The sequence below is a fragment of the Ovis aries genome, chromosome 9 (genome assembly GCF_016772045.2).
Source record: "Ovis aries strain OAR_USU_Benz2616 breed Rambouillet chromosome 9, ARS-UI_Ramb_v3.0, whole genome shotgun sequence".
Classification (NCBI taxonomy): domain Eukaryota; kingdom Metazoa; phylum Chordata; class Mammalia; order Artiodactyla; family Bovidae; genus Ovis; species Ovis aries.
The window spans coordinates 64,810,132-64,833,347 of record NC_056062.1 but is presented as its reverse complement, the minus strand read 5'-3'; the positions used below and the strand labels follow the sequence as shown (position 1 = coordinate 64,833,347).

Genomic DNA, 23,216 nt, shown 5'->3' with positions numbered 1-23,216 from the left:
AAACAGTAGTAACTTTTAAGGGTATACTTCTATGTTTTGTAAACTGGTTGCTTTCAGGGCTAGCCATACATTTTAAAAGTGCCTATAACTGTGGGCTTCCCCCCATGGCTCAGGGGTGAAGAATCCTCCTGCGATGCAGGATACACAGGGAAGTGGGTTCTATCTCTGGGTGGGGAAGATCCCCTGGAGGAGGACATGGAAACTCACTCCAGTATTCTTGCCTGGGAAAGCCCATGGACTGAGGAGCCTGGGGGGCTATAGTCCATACGGTCCCAAGAAGACAGAGAAGACTGAAGCGACTGAGCACACATAGATATAATTATGGCTATATTCTATGGCACACATAATTTTCTTCTTTTGTTAAAGACCTGCAAGGAGATCAAACCAGTCAATCCTAAAGGAAACCAGTCCTGATATTCACTGGAAGAACTGAAGCTGAAGCTGAAACTCCAATATTTTGGTCACCTGATGAGAAGAACAGACTCATTGGAAAAGACCCTGATGCTAAGAAAGGTGGAAGGAGGATTGAAAAGAAAGATTGAAGTAGAAGGAGAAGGGGATGACAGAGAATGAGATGGTTGGATGGCATCAGTAACTCAATGGACATGAGTTTGAGCAAGCTCCGGGAGCTGGTGATGGACAGGGAAGCCTGGTGTGCTGCAGTCTATGGGGTCGCAAAGAGTCAGACATGACTGAGTGACTGAACTGAACTGAACTGAACTGAACTGTGAAAGACCTAATAATATAATAAATACTCTTATGTGTGAAATTAAATAAAGATGAGAAAGTGTCACCTTGTGAATGATACATTGGGAATGCAGATATTTATCTTGTATTTTTTATTCTGTATTAGAAACGTTTTGTTTCTTAGATTTTTGACTTAAAATAATGACACGATAGAGTCATATTTTCAAATGCAAAAATAGCATTTGCAATGAAATCATTTACATTTTGAAATGACATTTACTTAATGGTTTTAGTCTAAATGACAAAGGCTCTTGCGCTTGTAGTATACGAGGAATTCTATTAATCCATATTCTGAAAAATATGTCACTTCAGAAGCAAGAGTTTATGTAAGACTGACTGTCCAAAAACTGAAAATTGCATATTATAGATTTATACATGAAAATTTCCTCAAGCAATGAATGAACATCATGAAGATAAACTTTTAAACACTCTTCAGGGTATGACAGACTAAATTTAATTAACCATAATATTATAATTTATATACAGTCTTAAGAAAAAGTAGCTTATCTAAAAACATTCCCAGAACACACACTTAGTACCTAACTGCAGTGGAGAACAAAGGGATTGCTTCGTGTTGATGAGCTATTATTTTATTAACATTCTATGTTAAAATTGATTATGCTCATTTGTTTTTCTCTATGAAATAGCTTATTTTAGTAGACAGATATCTCCATGCAAATACTGGAATAATAATTGAAGAACAAAGTCAGTATTTATTATTTTATTTAGATATTTGTAATATATATTATTAATATAATTATATATAATTGTAAATTTAATATTAGCAAGTTGGCATAAGATTTATTTATTGTTTCTGTATTCTCTTTCACTATTCCATTTAGCAAGTAGAACTAACAAGAATATTTCTTTGTTCAGTTTTGTCTTATAATATTTTTCCCTTATAATCCAAGTTATAATATTGCCTATAGATATAATATTGCCTATAGAGGTTATTCTGGAATAAAAAAATAATCAAATTAACTTGCTTCTAGATCATCTAGTTCCAAATGAATACTCATCTTGGCCTGCAAACAATGACTTTTCCCAGAAACACAAAACTAGAATATCACTGGTTTAATTCACATTTCATTAATGGACTAAGTAAACCATTACATATATGTATGGGCTTCCATTTTAAGTTCACTTGACATTTTTAGCAAGTTTTCCTCTCAGAATTCTACAGGAATATAAGTTAAATAAATGTGTTTATTGTATTTCTAGTAAATTTTTGTGAATTAATTTCTTTTTTGCTACTGTTTTAAGGTTGTCTTTAATATATTACTATAGCCAATCTTTAAGGCATTTCAAATTTTCCTTAAAATTTGTTGGCAGATAGCTTTTGTGCTTTCACCTTTTTGTCTCATTTTCTCTCTCTGTTTGGTTATGCATAAGCTATTTTCACTTTTAAAACTCTGGTTTTAAAACTTATTTTCTTACCAGAGAATGTAATATTGAATCCTTCGTAAGATATTGAGAAATCAGAAATGAAGCGCAACTGAGCCCTGAAATTCCCATAGAGACCAGCATTGACTGTTGAAGGAAGTTCTGAACCAGTCAAGCGTGCCAGTGGTTGGGTAAAACTGCCATTCTCTGTGATCAGTAAGTAGTCATGATGGTCTTCCAAATGAAAGGTGTGGAAGTTGAACTGTACACCTAATAAGGAAAAGAGGAAAATTAGACTCATCAAGTATATTAGCAAAACACACAGAGTTACCAAACTAACAAAAATCAGGACTCTTATGAAAGATTTTTGTGAAAATGAATGGCACTGCTATAAAATATTCTGAATATATAGTATAATTATTATATCTTTCTTTTGAGTTTTTCTGTTTGCTTGTCTCCTTTAGCTTCTCTATAAGGTTTATAATGAGTCATGTCTTGGAAACTGCTTGGAAATAAAATTTTAAAATTACTGTGTAAAAAGAAATTACATGCATTTTCTGAAAATTTCAAGGAAAACTTATATCCTTTATTTAAATAGAAGTGTTTTGGGAAAAGTAACCACTCATTCAACTTCTAATAGGATAGACTACTCTGTTAATACAGAATTTTAAATTTTCCCATGTATTAATTTCAGTACATATCAGAACAAGTACATTTTTTAAGAAAAACATGCAGACTGATAGTCTGATTTTTTTTTCTTTTTTTGTTCATTTGCTCTTCTGACTATTTTTCCTATTTTTAGTCTCTGACCAAAATCTAATTCACTTTATCTAAACTTCCACTCATGTTAAAGTGCTCAGCAACTCTTTGTAGCCTATATAATGGATTCATATAGAGTATACTCTTTTTGGTATGAGTTCTTTAGCATGCGTGATCAGTCTCGAAGTCATGTCCAACTCGTTGCCACCCCAGAGATTGTAACCTGCCAGGCTCCTCTGTCCATAGTATTTCAGATAAGAATATTGGAGTGGGCTGGCATTTTCTCCTCCAGGGGATCTTTCTGACCAGGGATCAAACCCGCATCTCCTGCATTGCAGATGGATTTTTTACCACTGAGCCTCCCAGAAAGCCCCTGAGTTTCTTTCTCTTACCACTAAGTGTGTGAGATTCATCTCTACTTTTGTGTGTGATTGTAAGTTGTTTTAGAGATCCATTTCATTTTGTGAATACAACACATTCATTTGTCTGTTCAAAAGTTGATGGTTATTTAGGTAATTGACATTTTAGCTTGAATGCAGAAAATGCTGCTATGAGCTCAAGTATGTCTTTCGAAGAACATATTTGCTTATTTCTGTTGGATTGATACCTAGGAATAGAATTACTGGCTCATAGGAAATTAATATACATATATATATATATTTCAGCCTTAATAGATATTATTTCACAAAGTGGCTATGCCAATTTACATTTTCATCAACAAATCCAATTGATCTGTATCTTCATCAATATTTGAAAGTTTAAATTTTTATTTTTTTCATTTGTTCTGTCCTGGTGAATATGGTATGTCATTGCATTGTGGTCTTTTGTGACTGTTTAATGACATTATCTCAAATGCATGTAATAACCTAACAGTTACACACATACACACACACACACACATCCTATATTGTTTGCAAGATACACATATGTGTGTGCTCAGTTGCTCAGCTGTGTCTGACTATTTGCAACTCTATGGACTGTAGCCCGCCAAACCCCTCTGACATGGGATTTTCCAAGCTAGAATACTAGAGTGGGTTTCCATTTCCTCCTTCAGGGGATTTCCCGACTCATGGATCAAACCCACATCTCCTGTGTCTCCTGCATTAGCAGGCATATTTCTTTACCACTGAGCCACCTGGGATGCTGTATTTAAGTACCAAATGAAACAAAGGATGATATCACATTCATCTTTCTTTTGAAGTGTTTAATAAATTTTCTTATTTGATCTAAAAGAATCACTAAAAGCTTCATCAAAAACCCAGTAATATATGTTAGTGGGTAACGATAAAATAACATTCTTAATGCTATTTATCAACTTTATAGTTCCAAATGATGGATAGTTATGGAGTCCTCATTGCTTTTTAAAAAAACTGAAGTATGGTTGATTTATAAAGTTGTGTTAGTTAGTTTTAGGTATACAGCAAAGTGATTCAGATATATGTGCGTGTGTGTGTATTCTTTTTCATATTATTTTCCAGTATAGATTATTATAAGATGCTGAATACAGTTCCCTGTGCTATACAGTAAGCCCTTGTTGTTTATCTATTTTATTGTATATGTTAATCCCAAACTCCTTATTTATCACTTGTTTGTTAAAAAAGCAAAAAGTGAAATAAAATGAGACCAAAAAATAAACTGAAAATATAAGTAATGATGAGTTATTATTGCATAATAGGCCAGTGATTTCAACTTGGAAAATACTTGAAATATACAATGATACTCTTTTTTAAAATATAACACATCTTTTTTTTTTTCTCTCACTACACAATGAGCCCCTTTTAGGACTGGGTCCAGAAAGTCAGTGTCTCAAAAGTTCTTCAATATAAATGTGGCATTTGATACTGCTGCTAAGTTGCTTCAGTCATGTCTGACTCTGTGCGACTCCATAGACGGCAGCCCACCATGCTCCTCCGTCCATGGGATTCTCCAGGCAAGAGTACTGGAGTGGGTTGCCATTGCCTTCTCCGGGCATTTGATACTAGACAGACATGAATGAAAATGGCAATGTAGCAAGGAGAAGATACTTTGCCATCTAGATTAACTGATATCTAAATTTACAAATTAACATGAGTGGAAGTTCAGATAAAGTGAATTAGTTTTGGTCAGAGACTAAAAATAAGAAAAATAGAAAAGCAAAAAGAAGAGCAAACAAAAAAGAAAAAAACAATCAGTCTATCAGTCTGCATGTTTTTCTTAGAAAAATGTGCTTGTTCTGATATGTACTGAAATTAATACATGGGGAAATTTAAAATTCTGTTAGGTAGTGGTGCTAATGAGGCCACTGTCATGTATTACATGCATAGCCTTTCTGAGATGCACTTTCTCCATCTGGGAAAATGGATTCTAATAGAGTTGTCCTTAAGTTTAAATGAGACAATAAAAGGGATGACTTGGCACAATGCTTTCACAGAGGAAGTGCTCAGCAACTCTTAGCTATCATTTATTGTTTACTTCTTCAACCTGAAAGTCAATTGTTTTCATGTCACTCTGCCCTAGTCAACTACTTTAATAACTGAAACTACTGTTTATCGTATTATGTTTTAAACAATAAAATCTGTGTTCACTACAGGAAAACAACATAAGACCTTCTTTTGAAAGGCAATTAATCTAAATAATAAAATGATACTAAGAATCTGTTATATTATAAGCATTATAGAATGTAAAAAATGAGAAGACTGTAAATAACTCATAGTCTATCTAAGGGAAAAAGATACATAAAACTAAAGTTTCAAACATTTTGCTAAGTGCTATGAAAGTAATTAATGTGAGTCAATATCAGAGCATAAACTTAAGAGGTAGGTTGTCAGAGGGACTAGCAGATGCTTCTGAAGGCAATGACCTTCAAAAGTGAACAGCTCTTTGTGGAAGAGCAACCCTTGGATGGACATTTCAGGAAGTAGAAGTGGACAGGCAAAGACATACAATCTTAATAGGGCAGTGGGTATGAAGAATAGTGAGAAAAAGTAAGTGGTTACAACATCATAGTACCATCCCATCAAAGTGGTAATTCAAAAAGTCTTATTAAGGTAATTTTTGTTATGTAAATATATGAAAAACTTGGGCTTGAAGTCAAAATATTATTAATATCTAGGTTATAGTTATGATGAATTTTGACCTTGAGGGTGCAATATTAATGCGCGTTTGTGTATCTATGTGCGTGCATATGGGCTGGGTGAGAAGTTTGACTCTATTACCTTGATAATTTCTCCTAACTTTAAGAGATTATCCTTCACAAAACTTTGACTACACTTTGGAACATTTGTACTTCGAATAAGTTTTGTTGGCTCTTACAAGAAAAGCACATAATCTGCATTTCATGCCATGTAAATACAGATTTAATTAACACTTGCAATGTCTCAAGGTGCAAAACCTTAAGTGTTAATTAAACCTCTATTTACACAGCAAGCAGTATGTAGCCCTCCATTTTCTTGTATAATACAAGGAAGCTTATTTTAAACTCCATTAATCTGCTACACAGTGGGATAATAGGATGCTTTGGTTAACTTCCAACAAATAGTCTTCTATTATGGAGAACAACAAAAATGACAGTTTATGAAGTCTTCCACTTCATTCCTGCAGTAAATACCAGAATATTCATTTTAACAGCATTTTTTCTCAATAATATTTAATTTTCATTAAAAGAACCATCCTTATATTACCCTCACCATTAATGAAAGGATGTATAATTTCAAAAAAGGCTAACCATCTGTATCTCAAATATTCTATCAGAACTGCAGATATATCTCACATAGTTGAACAGAAGTGTAAAAAAACATTGTGCATTGTCATATAGAGCGAAGTAACAAAAACAGCAAATATTGTATATCTCTTATATGTGGAATCTAGAAAAATGGTACAGATGCATTTATTGGCAAAGTGGAAATAGAGTTGCAAATGTAGACAACAAACATGGTTACCAATGGTGGGGGGAAGAGGAGTGGGACAAATTGAGAGATGGGATTGACATACATATACTACTATGTATAAAATAGATAACTAATGAGAACCTGCAGTTTAGCACATGGAACTCAACTCAAGGATCTGTGGTGAACCAAATGAGAAGAAAATCTTAGAAAAGATCTTATATGTAGGATATATGTATATGTATACCAATTGATCTCACTGAACAGCAACTAACACAGCATTGTAAAGCAACTCTATTGTAATCAAATTAAAAAATAAAATAAAATAACACATTGTGTAAAAACCACAATGGATTCAAGTGTTTTAAATAAAGCTTTAATTTTTAAAACTGTAACATCACCTTCTCATTGCTGGGAAATGGGTTTTTTATTTTTTATTTATTTATTTATTTATTTTAAAAATTTTTACTTTATTTTACTTTATAATATTGTATTGGTTTTGCCATACATTGACATGAATCCACCATGGGTGTACATGCGTTCCCAAACATGAACCCCCCCTCCCACCTCCCTCCCCACAACATCTCTCTGGGTTATCCCCGTGCACCAGCCCCAAGCATCCTGTATCCTGCATCGAACCTAGACTGGCGATTCGATTCTTACATGATAGTATACAGGTTTCAATGCCATTCTCCCAAATCATCCCACCCTCTCCCTCTCCCTCTGAGTCCAAAAGTCCGCTCTACACATCTGTGTCTTTTTTGCTGTCTTGCATACAGGCTCATCATTGCCATCTTTCTAAATTCCATATATATGTTAGTATACTGTATTGGTGTTTTTCCTTCTGGCTTACTTCACTCTGTATAATTGGCTCCAGTTGCATCCAGCTCATTAGAATGAATTCAAATGTATTCTTTTTAATGGCTGAGTAATACTCCATTGTGTATATGTACCACAGCTTTCTTATCTATTCATCTGCTGATGGACATCTAGGTTGTTTCCATGTCCTGGCTATTATAAACAGTGCTGCGATGAACATTGGGGTACATGTGTCTCTTTCAATTCTGGTTTCCTTGGTGTGTATGCCCAGCAGTGGGATTGCTGGGTCATATGGCAGTTCTATTTGCAATTTTTAAGGAATCTCCACACTGTTCTCCATAGTGGCTGTACTAGTTTGCATTCCCACCAACAGTGTAGGAGGGTTCCCTTTTCTCCACACCCTCTCCAGCACTTATTGCTTGCAGATTTTTGGATCGCAGACATTCTGACTGGTGTGAAGTGGTACCTCATTGTGGTTTTGATTTGCATTTCTCTAATAATGAGTGATGTTGAGCATCTTTTCATGTGTTTGTTAGCCATCTGTATGTCTTCTTTGGAGAAATGTCTATTTAGTTCTTTGGCCCATTTTTTGATTGGGTTGTTTATTTTTCTGGAATTGAGCTGCAGGAGTTGCTTGTATATTTTTGAGATTAGTTGTTTGTCAGTTGCTTCATTTGCTATTATTTTCTCCCATTCAGAAGGCTGTCTTTTCACCTTGTTTATATTTTCCTTTGTTGTACAGAAGCTTTTAATTTTAATTAGATCCCATTTGTTTATTTTTGCTTTTATTTCCAGAATTCTGGGGGGTGGATCGCAGAGGATCTTGCTGTGATTTATGTTGGAGAGTGTTTTGCCTATGTTCTCCTCTAGGAGTTTTATAGTTTCTGGTCTTACATTTAGATCTTTAATCCATTTTGAGTTTATTTTTGTGTGCAGTGTTAGAAAGTGATCTAGTTTCATTCTTTCACAAGTGGTTGACCAGTTTTCCCAGCACCACTTGTTAAAGAGATTGTCTTTACTCCATTGTATATTCTTGCCTCCTTGTCAAAGATAAGGTGTCCATATGTGTGTGGATTTGTCTCTGGGCTTTCTATTTTGTTCCATTGATCTATATTTCTGTCTTTGTGCCAGTACCATACTGTCTTGATGACTATGGCTTTGTAGTAGAGCCTGAAGTCAGGCAAGTTGATTCCTCCAGTTCCATTCTTCTTTCTCAAGATTGCTTTGGCTATTCGAGGTTTTTTGTATTTCCATACAAATCTTGAAATTATTTGTTCTAGTTCTGTGAAAAATATCGCTGGTAGCTTGATAGGGATTGCATTGAATTTGTAAATTGCTTTGGGTAGTATACTCATTTTCACTATATTGATTCTTCCAATCCATGAACATGGTCTATTTCTCCATCTATTAGTGTCCTCTTTGATTTCTTTCATCAGTGTTTTATAGTTTTCTATATATAGGTCTTTAGTTTCTTTAGGTATACATATTTCTAAGTATTTTATTCTTTTCGTTGCAATGGTGAATGGAACTGTTTCCTTAATTTCTTTTTCTACTTTCTCATTATACGTGTATAGGAATGCAAGGGATTTCTGTGTGTTGATTTTATATCCTGCAACTTTACTATATTCATTGATGAGCTCTAGTAATTTTCTGGTGGAGTCTTTAGGGTTTTCCATGTAGAGGATCATGTCATCTGCAAACAATGAGAGTTTTACTTCTTCTTTTCCAATTTGGATTCCTTTTATTTCTTTTTCTGCTCTGATTGCAGTGGCCAAAACTTCCAGAACTATGTTGAATAGTAGTGGTGAAAGTGGGCACCCTTGTCTTGTTCCTGACTTTAGGGGAAATGCTTTCAATTTTTCACCATTGAGGATAATGTTTGCTGTGGGTTTGTCATATATAGCTTTTATTATGTTGAGGTATGTTCCTTCTATGCCTGCTTTCTGGAGAGTTTTTATCATAAATGGATGTTGAATTTTGTCAAAGGCCTTCTCTGCATCTATTGATTTGGGTTTTATTAATTTTTAGATCTTTGATAGTAAAGCCAATAAGTACAATGTAATGTGTGTGCTGTTGCTCAGTTATGTCCAACTCTTCATGACTCCATGGAATGTAGCCTGCCAGGCTCTAATATTGTAAAGTAATTAACCTCCAATTAAAAAAAAAAAAAAAGAATACTGGAGTGGGTTGCCATGCCCTCCTCCAGGGGATCTTCCGAACCCAGGGACTGAACCTAAGTATACCTCACTGCAGGCAGATCTTCACTGACTGAGCCACCAGGGAAGCCCAAGAATACTGGGTAGCCTATCCCTTCTCTGAATCAAACTGGAGTCTCATGCATTGAGGTGGATGCTTTACCAGCTGAGCTACCAGGAAACCCATGTACAATGTAATAGTAAAAACCACTAAGAATAATACTTCCCCAAAGCAGGTTTTAACATGAATAAATTCTTCTTTAAAACATTAGCATATAGATATTTTCAGGTAAATAATTTTCATCCATTTTTGTTTTGATATTTAGAATGCCCATACTTTCACTCAACTGTGTGAGATCCAACTGCAGTTCTGACAGAAAATTTGAGACAAATATTTCTAGGACAGTTATAAATGTATATAGGGTATATGACTATAATAAACAACCATTTATATTTATTTATTTTATATCATATTTCTTTATAATAAATAACCATTTTAAAACAAGTGTATATAAACATGTACTGTTTACGTTACAATCAGTTCAGTACTTCAGAGTATCTATTTCCTTTTGAATTTTTGAAATCAACTTAACACTGTGCCAGAGACAAAAGATATCTTATTTGAGATTTTACTGATATGAAAATTTCAAATTACATTAGTTTAATATATATAAATATTTCCATTCTGAAAAAATATCATATGAGCATATAAGTTATATACTACAGAAAAGTAAATATAAACCTCTGCTTCAGTTATTCAAATTGAATTTTGTATTAGCATATTTTAGTACTGATCTGTTTTTGCTCATGCAAAATGACATTGTAAAGGACAATGAAATAAAAATATATGCAATGAAAATTAAGAAGATAGCCCATTATCATTGCATGAGACAAATTACCTTTTCCATGGGTTACATCAACAGTCCATGTACAATTCAGAGAATTTGGATAAAATTCTGGGTAACCGGGTGATAAGATTGTTCCACTAGGCCCTCTAACATCTCCTCCACATAATGCTGAAAATACAAAGAAATATAGTCATATGATCACTCTAAGAGAGGCAAAGGCTGAACAAATCTCTTTTGAAATAGTTGGAGTCTGATTATCTTTGCTTAAGTTACTTCTTGGAAATAAGAGGAGTGTGTAAAGACCTCTTCCAATACTAGAAATTCATTTCATCCTTTGAAAAACTAGAGAAGAAAAAGGTATATAATTGTATCTGAGAATTAATACCAGCCCCAAAAGAATTTAGCTCAACCTTTCATATTTGCATTTAAAGTACATACTTATATATTCTAATTACAAGCAACATTTGCATAAATTGGTTGTAAATTAAACATGAGTAATTAATTGTTTAGCAGTTGCTCTTTTACTAAGCTTTAAGAAAACAATTTGTTAACTATACAAAATTATTTATATTTTAGATTCCTAAAGGGATAGGTGTCATTCTTCACAGAATTCCTTTTGAAATAGTGGAGTAAACTGATATTTTGAAAGCTGTTTCTGAACTTGTGCATTTCTCTGGGAAACATAGTGAATAAAAAGAGTTTTCTGAGAGGATAGTTAGTTTTTAGTAAATACTCCAAAGTAATAAAAATAAATATTTATGAACTGAAGTAAAAGAAATTAAAATTTGATTCAATGTTTATTTACTATAGACTAAATCAAGTTTGGAGAAGGAAATGGCAACCCACTCCAGTGTTCTTGCCTGGAGAATCCCAGGGACGGGTGAGCCTGGTGGGCTGCTGTCTATGGGGTCGCACAGAGTCAGACACGACTGAAATGACTTAGTAGTAGTAGTAGTAGTAAATCACAGTTAACAATGCTTTCTACCACCAGTGGTTACAATAGACCACTGATAATGCTGATAATTTTATTAGTATTAAAACTAAAGGAAACCTAGATATAGTTAAACTTATATGCAGCATACATCATGCAAAATACTGGTCTGGATGAATCACAAGCTGGATTCAAGTTTGCCATGAAAAATATCAACAGCCTCAGATATGCAGATGTTACCACTCTAATGGCAGAAAGTGAAAAGGAACTAGAGCCTCTTGATGAGGGTGAAAGAGGGGAGTGAATAAGCTGGCTTAAAATTCAACATTCATCATGGCATCCGATCCCATCACATTATGGTGAAAAGAAGGGGAAAAAGTGGAAGAAGTGATACATTTTATTTTCTTGGACTCCAAAATCACTGAAGATGATGACTTCACATATGTTTGACTTTTTAGCATTCTACTTCAAATGATCAATCTATATAAACATTATTAAAGGTATCATTCATTTAATCAGAGATTCATTTACTACTTTCTTCTTCAAATCACTCTCTCTTTAAGCATCTCAAAACTAAATGTGTCAATATACTTGTTTATGTTATTATCTTTAATTGATTTACATGTTATAGATTCTCATTTGTCAACAGCCTGTATGTGACTAAAACAATCTTCCATTATCATCAGTAGCAGGAGCATTTTAATCAACCAAATGAAATCCTTCATCTTTCTAAATGAGATCATTTTATATTACAAATATTTAGAATTATACTTATTTTACTGGCTTTTTTAACAATTACAAGAGATTAGTTACATGTGCATTGATATAATGCACAGAGACAGACGCTAATGCAAGTGTGAGTTGTCTTGAATTTTAATTAATTACCCAATATTCTCTCAATCTGATGATGTTGGCTTCTCTATAAAGGTCCCTTCCTGCTAAAGCTAAGAAAATGCAAGATGAAATCAAACAGCCCATTAAAATCAATCATGAGGAGTCAAAATATTAAGAATTAAAAAAAAAGTTTTATAAGTGAATTTTTTTTCAGGTAGACCCAGCAATCCCACTGCTGGGCATACACACCGAGGAAACCAGAATTGAAAGAGACACATGTACCCCAATGTTCATCGCAGCACTGTTTATAATAGACAGGACATGGAAACAACCTAGATGTCCATCAGCAGATGAATAGATAAGAAAGCTGTGGTACATATACACAATGGAGTATTACTCAGCCATTAAAAAGAATACATTTGAATCCGTTCTAATGAGCTGGATGAAACTGGAGCCGATTATACAGAGTCAAGTAAGCCAGAAAGAAAAACACCAATACAGTATACTAACACATATATATGGAATTTAGAAAGATGGTAATGATAACCCTGTATGTGAGACAACAAAAGAGACACAGATGTATAGAACGGACTTTTGGACTTGGAGAAGGAGGGGGTGGGATGATTTGGGCGAATGGCACTAAAACCTGTATACTATCATGTAAGAAGTGAATTGCCAGTTTATGTTCGATATAGGATCCAGGATGCTTGGGGCTGGTGCATGGGGATGATCTACAGAGATATATGGGGTGGGAGATGGGAGGGGGGTTCAGGATTGGGAACTCATGTACACCTGTGGTGGATTCATGTCAATGTATGGCAAAACCAATACAGTATTGTAAAGTAAAATAAAGTAAAAATAAAAATTAAAAAATAAATAAATAAAAAATAAAAATGGTTAAATAGAAAAAAGAAAATGGAACTCCGATACACTGTAAAAGATGCAGTGGTATAGAAAATATTAAGAAAATTTCTCCAAGAATATTTTTAAAATAAATTCTGAGGATTAAGTCAGTTCAAAAGACCATATGACTGCTCATACATTAAATTTCAATAGAACAAGAGCATCTAAAATGATGCCATGGATCTAATGCCTTATCTTTTATATCACCCGTTCTGAAGGAATTCCAATTGATTCCAACAACCTTGCTAATTAATGTCATATTAGGTATATATGTTCTTGTGAATGAAAGACAAATTTTATATCAAATGAATCCTTTAAACATTGCAGAGAATTTAGGGAACAACAAAACAAATATGAAAAAAGCAGTTACTTTATGTTAAGGAAAACATCTGTCAAAGAAAAACATCCATAAGGATGAAAGTCAGTAGCACAGCAAAGCCCAAAATATGAGCTGAGAGAAATTAGCCAGACATACAACAATCTTATTAAGTATAAATAGCTTTTTTTTTCTCCCTGATTTTTTCCACATATGACCACTACCTGACTACTACCTGGTCGCATGATAAGAATCTGAGTTTCAAAATATGAAGTTTCCTCAAAGACAACCCCTTGAATGCAACTGCCCAACTCAGAAGTTATACTTTGCCCTTGGTAGAGATGCACACTTGGTAAGTGCTAAATTTTCTATAACTAAAACAGACTTTCTAGACCACTATTAATCAAACCACTTTGAGTATTGCAATACTCAAAGAAATGGCCAGTTTTTACAAATCCCATCATGATTCTTTTTGTCTGTTTTTAACCTTAAATCTCTTTTCTTTAGGTCTCCCTAATTTGAACTGTATACCCTTATTTGAGACTGTTTATTACTTGAATGCACCATCATTACTTGAATTTTTGGGCCTATACATCAGTTCATGTACTCTTTTGCTATGTTAGTCTGTGTACTCAAATCTTTCAATAATGTGAAAAAATTAGGGGAGCAATAAAATTTAAGTATATTCGGTTCAATTTCAGATTCTGTGCTTAATGACGGAGGTGATACAGATAATCAAGTAATTTCTTCAGTTCTAAATGTTCGCCATCATAAGATGGCTATGTGTGTGTGCTCAGTCACTCAGTTGAGTGAAGTGATAGTCACTCAGTCATGTCCACCCTCTGTGATCCCATGGGCTGTGGCCTGCCAGGCTCCTTTACCCATGGAATTCTCCAGGCCAGAATACTGGAGTGGGTAGCTGTTCCCTTCTCCAGGGGATCTTCCCAACCCAGGGATCAAACCCAGATCTCCCTCATTGCAGGCAGATTCTTTACCGTCTGAGCCACCACGGAAGTCCCAGTCACTCACTAATGTCTGATTTTTTATGACCCCAGGTCTGTAGCCTGCAGAGCTCCTTTGTCCATGGCACTCTCTGTGCAAGAATACTAGAGTGGGTAGCCACTCCTTTCTCCAGGGGAATCTCCCCTACCCAGGGATCAAATCGAGGTCTCCTGCATTGTAGGCATTTTCTTTACCATCTGAACTACCAGGGAAGCCCAAGATGACTATATTGTTTATCAAACAAAATAGGATAATTTGGGGGAGAAATTAGAGTGCCAAGGAAAAGAGTGAATGCAGGGCTTGTCTTAGGCAATTTAGGACATGTGGAAAGAATAGTCTGCTCATTCCTTCATTAAAATCAGATTTATTGAGCACCCACTGTGTGGCATGCCACACTGGATGAAGAACAAACTTGAATCAAGATTGCTGGGAGAAATACCAATAATGTCAGAATGCAGATGAAACCACCGTTATGGCAGAAAATTAAGAGGAACTAATATTGACTATGCCAAAGCCTTTGACTGTGTGGATCATGATAAACTGTGACAAATTCTGAAAGAGATGGGCATACCAGACCACCTGACCAGCCTCTTGAGAAACCTATAGGCAGGTCAGGAAGCAACAGTTAGAACTGGACATGGAACAACAGACTGGTTCCAAATAGGTAAAGGAGTACGTCAAGGCTGTATATTGTCATCCTGCTTATTTAACTTATATGCAGAATACATCATGAGAAACGTTGGGCTGGAAAAAGCAAAAGCTGGAATCAAGATTGCCGGGAGAAATATCAATAACCTCAGATATGCAGATGACACCACCCTTATGGCAGAAAGTGAAGAGGAACTAAAAAGCCTCTTGATGAAAGTGAAAGGAGAGTGAAAAAGCTGGCTGAAAGCTCAACATTCAGAAAACAAGATAATGGCATCTGGTCCCATCATTTCATGGGAAATAGATGGGGAAACAGTGGAAACAGTGTCAGACTTTATTTTTTGGGGCTCCAAAATCACTGCAGATGATGACTGCAGCCATGAAATTAAAAGACACTTACTCCTTGGCAGGAAAGTTATGAACAACCTCGATAGCATATTGAAAAGCAGAGACATTACTTTGCCAACAAAGGTATATCTAGTCAAGGCTATGGTTTTTCCCGTGGTCATGTATGGATGTGAGAGTTGGACTGTGAAGAAAGCTGAATGCCAAAGAATTAATGCTTTTGAACTGTGGTGTTGGAGAAGACTCTTGAGAGTCCCTTGGACTGCAAGGAAATCCAACCAGTCCATTCTAAAAGGAGATCAGTCCTGGGTGTTCATTGGAAGGACTGATGCTAAAGCTGAAACTCCAATACTTTGGCCACCTCATGCAGAGTTGACTCATTGGAAAAGATTCTGATGCTGGGAAGGATTGAGGGCAGGAGGAGAAGGGGACGGCAGAGGATGAGATGGCTGGATGGCATCATCAACTCGATGGACATGAGTTTGAGTGAACTCTGGGAGTTGGTGATGGACAGGGAGGCCTGGCATGCTGTGATTCATGGGATCTCAAAGAGTCGGACATGACTGAGTGAACTGAATTGAACTGAACTGAAAGAGCCTATTGATGAAAGTTAAAGAAGAGAGTGGAAAAGCTGACTTAAATCTCAACATTCAAAAAACAAAGATCAGGGCATCTGGCCCCATCACTTAATGGCAAACATATAGGGAAACAATGGAAACAGACAGACTTAATTTTGGGGAGGAGGCTCCAAAATCACTGCAGATAGTAACTGCAGCCATGAAATTAAAAGATGTTTGCTCCTTGGAAGAAAAGCTACGCCAAACTTAGACAGCACATTAAAATGCAGAGACATTACTTTGCAAACAAATGTCTGTATAGTTAAAGCTATGGTTTTTCCAGTAGTCAAGTATGGATGTGAGAATTGGACCATAGAGAAGGCTGAGCACCAAAGAACTGATGCTTTTGAATTGAGATGTTGGAGAAGACTCTTGAGAGTCCCTTGGACTGCAAGCGGATCAAATCAGTAAATCCTAAAGGAAATCAACCCTGAATATTCTTTGGAAGGACTGATGTTGAAGCTGAAACTCCAATACTTTGGCCACCTGATGCAAAGGCTGACTAATTAGAAAAGACCCTAATTCTGGGAAGACTGAACACAGGTGGAAGAGGGGACAACAGAGGATGAGATGGTTGGATGGCATCACTGACTCAATGGACATGAGTCTGAGCAAGTCCAGGAGATGGTGAAGGACAGGGGAGTCTGCTATGCTGTAGTCCATTGGGTTGCAAAGAGTCAGACATGACTGAGTGACTGAACAACAACAACAAACTGTGTGACAGGAACTGAACTATTCTTGGCACTGATGACACAGCAATGAATATAACAAAGTCTTGCCACATAGAATTTATATTTTTGATAAAAAAAAAGCAGACCACATATACATAACAATGTTGTTAGAGAGTGGTAAATACTATGAAGAAAAATATAAATGACATGACAGGGATTATTCATTTATGGGGATTGTCAGTGATATGATTTTTTAAGTAGAGATTGAGTGTATTTAGGAAGAAGGACATGTGAGTATATGAAACCTATTTCAGGAAGAAGAAGAAATGAGAGGGAGTTGGAGGGATGGGGAGAGGGAGAGCCTTTTAATATATGAAGAAAAGCCAGGAAACCCGTGTAGCTTGAGCTCAGTGGTATGAAAGAGGGACAAAGTTGTGAGAGATGAGGCATGGGAGGTACTCAGGGCCCAGATTACATGGAGCAATTAAGTCATGCAAAAGTTTTGAGATTTTATTCTTCTGGGGATGCTAATTGCTAGAAGGCTCTGGGCAGCAGAGTGCCCTGATCTGCCTTAACTCATAAAATAATTACTCTGGTTGCTTTCTGAAAAGTAGACCTAAGAGGTCAAAGGGAAAAGAAAGAAACCCCTTAAGAAATACATGGTGAAAAATAAGGTATAGAATTTACTAAATACTGCAGACTCTAAATAAACTGTTTATCACTTGTTTAAGATTCAAGGTTTCAATAATAAAACAAGATGAAGTTAGAAAGATCAAGTTTTTGCTCAGAAACCTAAATATACAAATATAGGACTTAAACACCAATACAGTATACTAACATATATATATGGAATTGAGAAAGATGGTAACAATAACCCTGTATGGGAGACAGCAAAAGAGACACAGATGTATAGAACAGTCTTATGGACTCTGTGGGAGAGGGCAAGGGTGGGATGATTTGGGAGAATGTCAATGAAACATGTATAATATCTGTGAAACGAACTGCCAGTCCACGTTCAATGCATGATACAGGATTCTCGGGGCTGGTGCACTGGGATGACCCAGAGGGATGGTATGGGGAGGGAGGTGGGAGGAGGGTTCAGGATGGGGAACACATGTACACCTGTGGTGGATTCATGTTGATATATGGCAAAACTAATACAATATTGTAAAGTAATTAGCCTCCAATTAAAATAAATAAGTTTATATTTTAAAAATGTAGTATGCCATATAACATAATTGATGTTAGCAAAAAAGTCCTCTTTTTCAACCATATGTTCCAGGGACTTCAGAGTATCCATAAATTATTTCAACAGCTCTATGTATTTCTTTATGCAAAATTCTAAACATGGGGCATCACTGAAGAAAGAATAATAAAACTTTAATTGTACTTTAAAGAATTTTAGTACCATATTGTAAAGAATTGGGGGCAGGAGGCAGCATGACAGTAGACTTGTGCATAGGATCTGGATCAAGGCTGCCTGAATTTCAATCTTGACTTGGCCATTAACTAGTGGGATGACACAGGGCAAGATATTTAAACTCTGCTTGACTTAGTTTTCTTATATGTTAAGTGGTGATCATAACAGCAATTACCTCAGGGAGTTATTTTGATAAAATTAGTTAATAAACACAAAACACCTATAGCAGTACCAGCACATGCTGCTGCTGCTGCTGCTGCTGCTGCTGCTAAGTTGCTTCAGTCATGTCCAACTCTGTGCGACCCCATAGATGGCAGCCCACCAGGCTCCCCTATCCCTGGGATTCTCCAGGCAAGAATACTGGAGTGGGTTAGCATTTCCTTCTCCAATGCATGGAAGTGAAAAGTGAAAGTGAAGTTGCTCAGTCGTGCCCGACTCTAGTGACCCCATGGACCGGAGCCTACCAGGCTCCTCCGTCCATGGGATTTTCCAGGCAAGAGTACTGGAGTGGGGTGCCATTGCCTTCTCCGACCAGCACATGGTAAACCCTCATACTAAATGTTAGCGATCATTACTGCAAACCCTCACTGACTAGTGTGCTTTGCAAGTCAATTAACCATGGGCTGACCAGGTAGTGTTAATGGTAAAAATCCCTGCCTGCCAACGCAGGAGACGCAAGTTTGATACCTGGGTCAGGAAGATCCCTTGGAGGAGGGCATGGCACCGACTCCGGTATTCTTGTATGGAGAATTCCATGGACAGAGGAGCCTGATGGGCTACAGTCCATAGGTTCGCAAAGAGTCGGACACGACTGAAGCAACTGAGAAGCAGCAGTGTGAATTAACTACGGCCTATGAAGAAACAATAAGAACTAATGTGTGCCAAAGTGAGGCAAGCTGTACCTTGAGTAACCAAGCAATCTATGTCAATGGAGGTTACACTCTTAGATCAGGAGAATAAATTCTGTTTATTCACTATTCCTCCCTTTAAGGAATTTTAGATTAGTTGCTTCTGGGGAAGAAGTTTAAACTGAAGGAAAAGCATAATCAAATCAGTATACAAGATTATATGTAGTTGAGTTCAGTAAGAATGAATGAAAAATTAAGTAGCAGCTTCACACAAAGCTCAGACATCAAAAAAGTGAATATAAGTTATGCCTTGTCTAGCTATACTTCCTGTCCAGCTAGACTTCCCTGGTGGCTCAGACAGTAAAGCGTCTGCCTACAATGCAGGAGACCAGGGTTCAGTCCCTGGGTTGGGAAGATCTCCTGGAGAAGGAACTGACAACCCACTCCAGTATTCTTGCCTGGAAAATCCCATGGATGGAGGAGCTTGGTAGACTACAATACATAGGGTCACAAAGAGTCAGACATGACTGAGTGACTTCATTTTCACTTTCACTTGTTACACCTATACTCAGAATGAGTTGGGGGTACAAAAGAGGAAGATAGATAAAGATGGAGATTTCAGTGTGACATAAATGATCTTTCAAAAAAAACAAAGAGGTAAGAATACTGGAAGGAGACAAAACTGGAAAGGATAGAGTCCATGTTATTAAGAATCATGAATTTCTTGATTAATAATTTAAACTTTTATCCCTAAGAAACAAAAAGTCATTAAATATTTTTGACATTGCATATAACATGAAATAGAATGAAGGTTAGATTGAAGTAGTTGGATATTGAATTTAAGGTTGATTCCAGTTGCCTTGATGAAAGATGATAAGGGTCTATGTTGCTCCTAGGCAAACTAGACACATTCAGTTTTATTATTAATAACACTTAAGCATGCTGGTATGCTGCTGCTGCTGCTGCTAAATTGCTTCAGTTCTGTCTGACTTTGTGCGACCCGACAGACGGCAGTCCACCAAGCTCCCCTGTCTCTGGGATTCTCCAGGCAAGAACACTGGAGTGGGTTGCCATTTCCTTATCCAATGCAAGAAAGTGAAAAGTGAAAGTGAAGTTGCTCAGTTGTGTCCAACTCTTAGTGACCCCATGGACTGCAGCCTTCCAGGCTCCAGGCAAGAGTACTGGAGTGGGGTGCCATTGCCTTCTCTGGCATGCTGGTATACTTGGACATTTTTTTTTTTTTCTCCTGCTTCTTCTGATAATATCACCATCAAACCTTTCTATCTTGGTGAATTTACTCTATCATATGTCTTCATAGGGATGGATGGACACATGACCTGGAGAAAGCCAATCATAAAGGGCACTTTTCCATTACTACAGTTTCTGGTAGAGGTATGGACTAATCAGAGACCTTTCCTCATACTTTTCTAATAAGAACAGAATGGTAGAACTCTCATTCTTCTCTGATTTTGGAAATGTGAGGTTATATGAGTCCATCCTCCTAAGAGTGTATTCTCCACCTTTAGTCCCACATATAGAAAATGCCTGGTTTCAACTAAAGAGAATAATGATAAGGAGAGAGAAAAGCCAAGGTGGAAATGGAAATTTCCTTGAAAATGTCTGAATTCATGATTATCATTAGCAACAAGAAGTACGCCATGTGTTCCTTTTCTACGTTTGGCCTGTGTTAGTTGCTCAGTTGTGTCCCACTCTTTGTGACCCCATGGACTATAGCCCACCAGGCTCCTCTGTCCATGTAATTCTCCAGGTAAGAACACTGGAGTGGGTTGCCATTCCTTTCTTCAGAGATTTTCTCCACCCAGGGATTGAACCTGAGTTTCCTGCATTGAAGGCAGGGTCTTTACAATATGAGCCACCAGGGAAGCCCTTTTCTAAGTTTGAAACTTCAAAAAACAAATTCTGCTTTCATTATTAAAACTCAGTTAGAATTGGATTTTTTTCACTTAAACCATAAGAATGCTGACTATTACAAATTGTACTGCATCAAATATGGGGCAGATATGCTGAGGATTCTTTTAATCCTCATTATAAAAACAAATTGACACAAAAATGATGGCACTGATAGTATTTGAAAACACTTATAAAATGGGAAATGTGATCCTCCACTTGGCAAAAGGATAAGAATATGTTATGAATAGTGTTATAAATTAAAATTAAAACCCAGAACTAATGGATAGATTTACTTTGTGTGTGTTTTTTTATAAACCACGTGTATAAGTATTTCCCAATCTTAGGAAAGCAGCTTCTTTCATTGTATTTTCATACATGTTTTCTAAAAAATGAAGGACTGCTGACTTATTTTCCATAGAAATAAATAAGAGATAAGGACACTGGTATATTATTTCCTATGGCCAGAAACTGGCCATCACAGGGAGGTCTGGTACATTGCTATAAAGCTGTGTAGCTAGGCAGGATTTTGACTATTACACGTTGTCTTCCAGGCAGGAGGTAAATGCTCTAGCGCTTCATTGCATTCACCTGATACCAATTTGACATTTTCAGTGTTATTTTTTCAAGGAGTGTAGGACACAATAGGCACCTAAAATCATTAACTCAACACATTTAAAATATATATATAACATCCTTAGGCATTGGATAAGTTTGACTTATTATCAGTATTCATTCTTTTGTGTCTTTATTAATGGTTTGATAATATAAAATTGGCAGAATTCAAGAAACCTCACATTTTACAAGATTATATTGATTTATTTTTGGTTTAAAAATTGGTTTATTTTCCATATTGAACCTACCATCACAGGTTGGAAGTGAATGACTCCACCAGTGGTTTTTCTCACACAGCAGGGGCTCTTCATGGCTCAGCCTGTATCCAGGATCACAACTAAAGGAAACAGTAGATCCAATGGAGAAATCATGACCATAGCGACGACCATGTACAGGTATGCCAGGATCCAAGCAAGAATAGGTGTTCACTGTAACACCTGGAAAACACAAGAGGAAAAAGAGTAAGCTTGATGAGAATCAATCACTGAAATAGATTCTTATTCTTTTAAACAAACTCATTCCTTCAAAACAAACAACTGTTGGTGATAACTTTTACAGATAAATTAATGTGCTGATCAGTTCAGTAGCTCAGTAGTGTCTGACTCTTTGCAACCCCTGAAATGGTCGCAAAAGTCCCTGAAATATAGGAGTTCCCTGGTGGCTCACACGGTAAAGCATCTTGCCTACAGTGCGGGAGACCTGGGTTCCATCCCCGGGTCAGGAAGATCCTCTGGAGAAGGAAATGGCAACCCACTCCAGTACTCTTGCCTGGAAAATCCCATGGACAGAGGAGCGTAATAGGCTACAGTCCATGGGGTCACAAAGAGTTGGACATGACTGAGTGACCTCACTCCATATATATATATATATGTATGTATATATATATACACACATATTTATGGGTTTCCCTGGTAGCTCAGCTGGTAAAGAATCCACCTGCAATGCAGGAGATCCTGGTTCTATTCCTGGGTCAGGAAGATCTCCTTGAAAAGGGATAGGCTACTCATTTCAATATTGTTGGGCTTCCCTGGTGGCTCAGATGGTAAAGAATCCACCTGCAATGAGGGAGACCTAGGTTCAATCCCCAGGTTGGGAAGATTCTCTGGAGGAAGGCATGGCAGCCCTCTCCAATATTCTTGCCTGAAGAATCCCCATGGACAGAGGAGCCTGATGGGTTACAGTCCATGGGATTGCAGAGAGTCAGACATGACTGAGTGACTAAACACAGCACAGTAGATGCATATACAATAATTTTCATAGCAATAATGTTTTCAGCTTGTTATATTTCATGTTTTTACAACTCTAAAATGTTTGCAAAATTTGCCTCATTTAGTCATTAAAAAATCCTATGAAATTATTTCTATCATTAAAACTCCATTTAATTGTTTTAGGAGACTCTAAGTATATCTTAGAGATTGGTATCTGTGTCAAAGGATTTGTTCTGTAGCCATTTATCATTGCCTTGCTTTATATGATATTTACATAATCTAAGAAACATGATTATATCTACATTTCAAGAAATACAACATAATACAGCTTCTTGG

General features: G+C 36.5%; 1 protein-coding gene across 2 annotated transcripts in view; it reads right to left on the bottom strand.

Annotated features, from left to right (window-relative positions):
• The window catches only part of CSMD3 (CUB and Sushi multiple domains 3), a 1,392,034-nt gene that overhangs the window by 416,572 nt on the left and 952,246 nt on the right, over nucleotides 1–23,216 (bottom strand). For both annotated transcript variants that reach the window (XM_060393469.1, XM_027973090.3), the window contains 3 exons: nucleotides 21,921–22,109; nucleotides 10,666–10,782; nucleotides 2,185–2,400 (listed from right to left, as the gene is read on the bottom strand). In XM_060393469.1, the coding sequence (XP_060249452.1) occupies nucleotides 2,185–2,400; nucleotides 10,666–10,782; nucleotides 21,921–22,109 (522 nt within the window). The remainder of the gene's footprint in view (nucleotides 1–2,184; nucleotides 2,401–10,665; nucleotides 10,783–21,920; nucleotides 22,110–23,216) is intronic.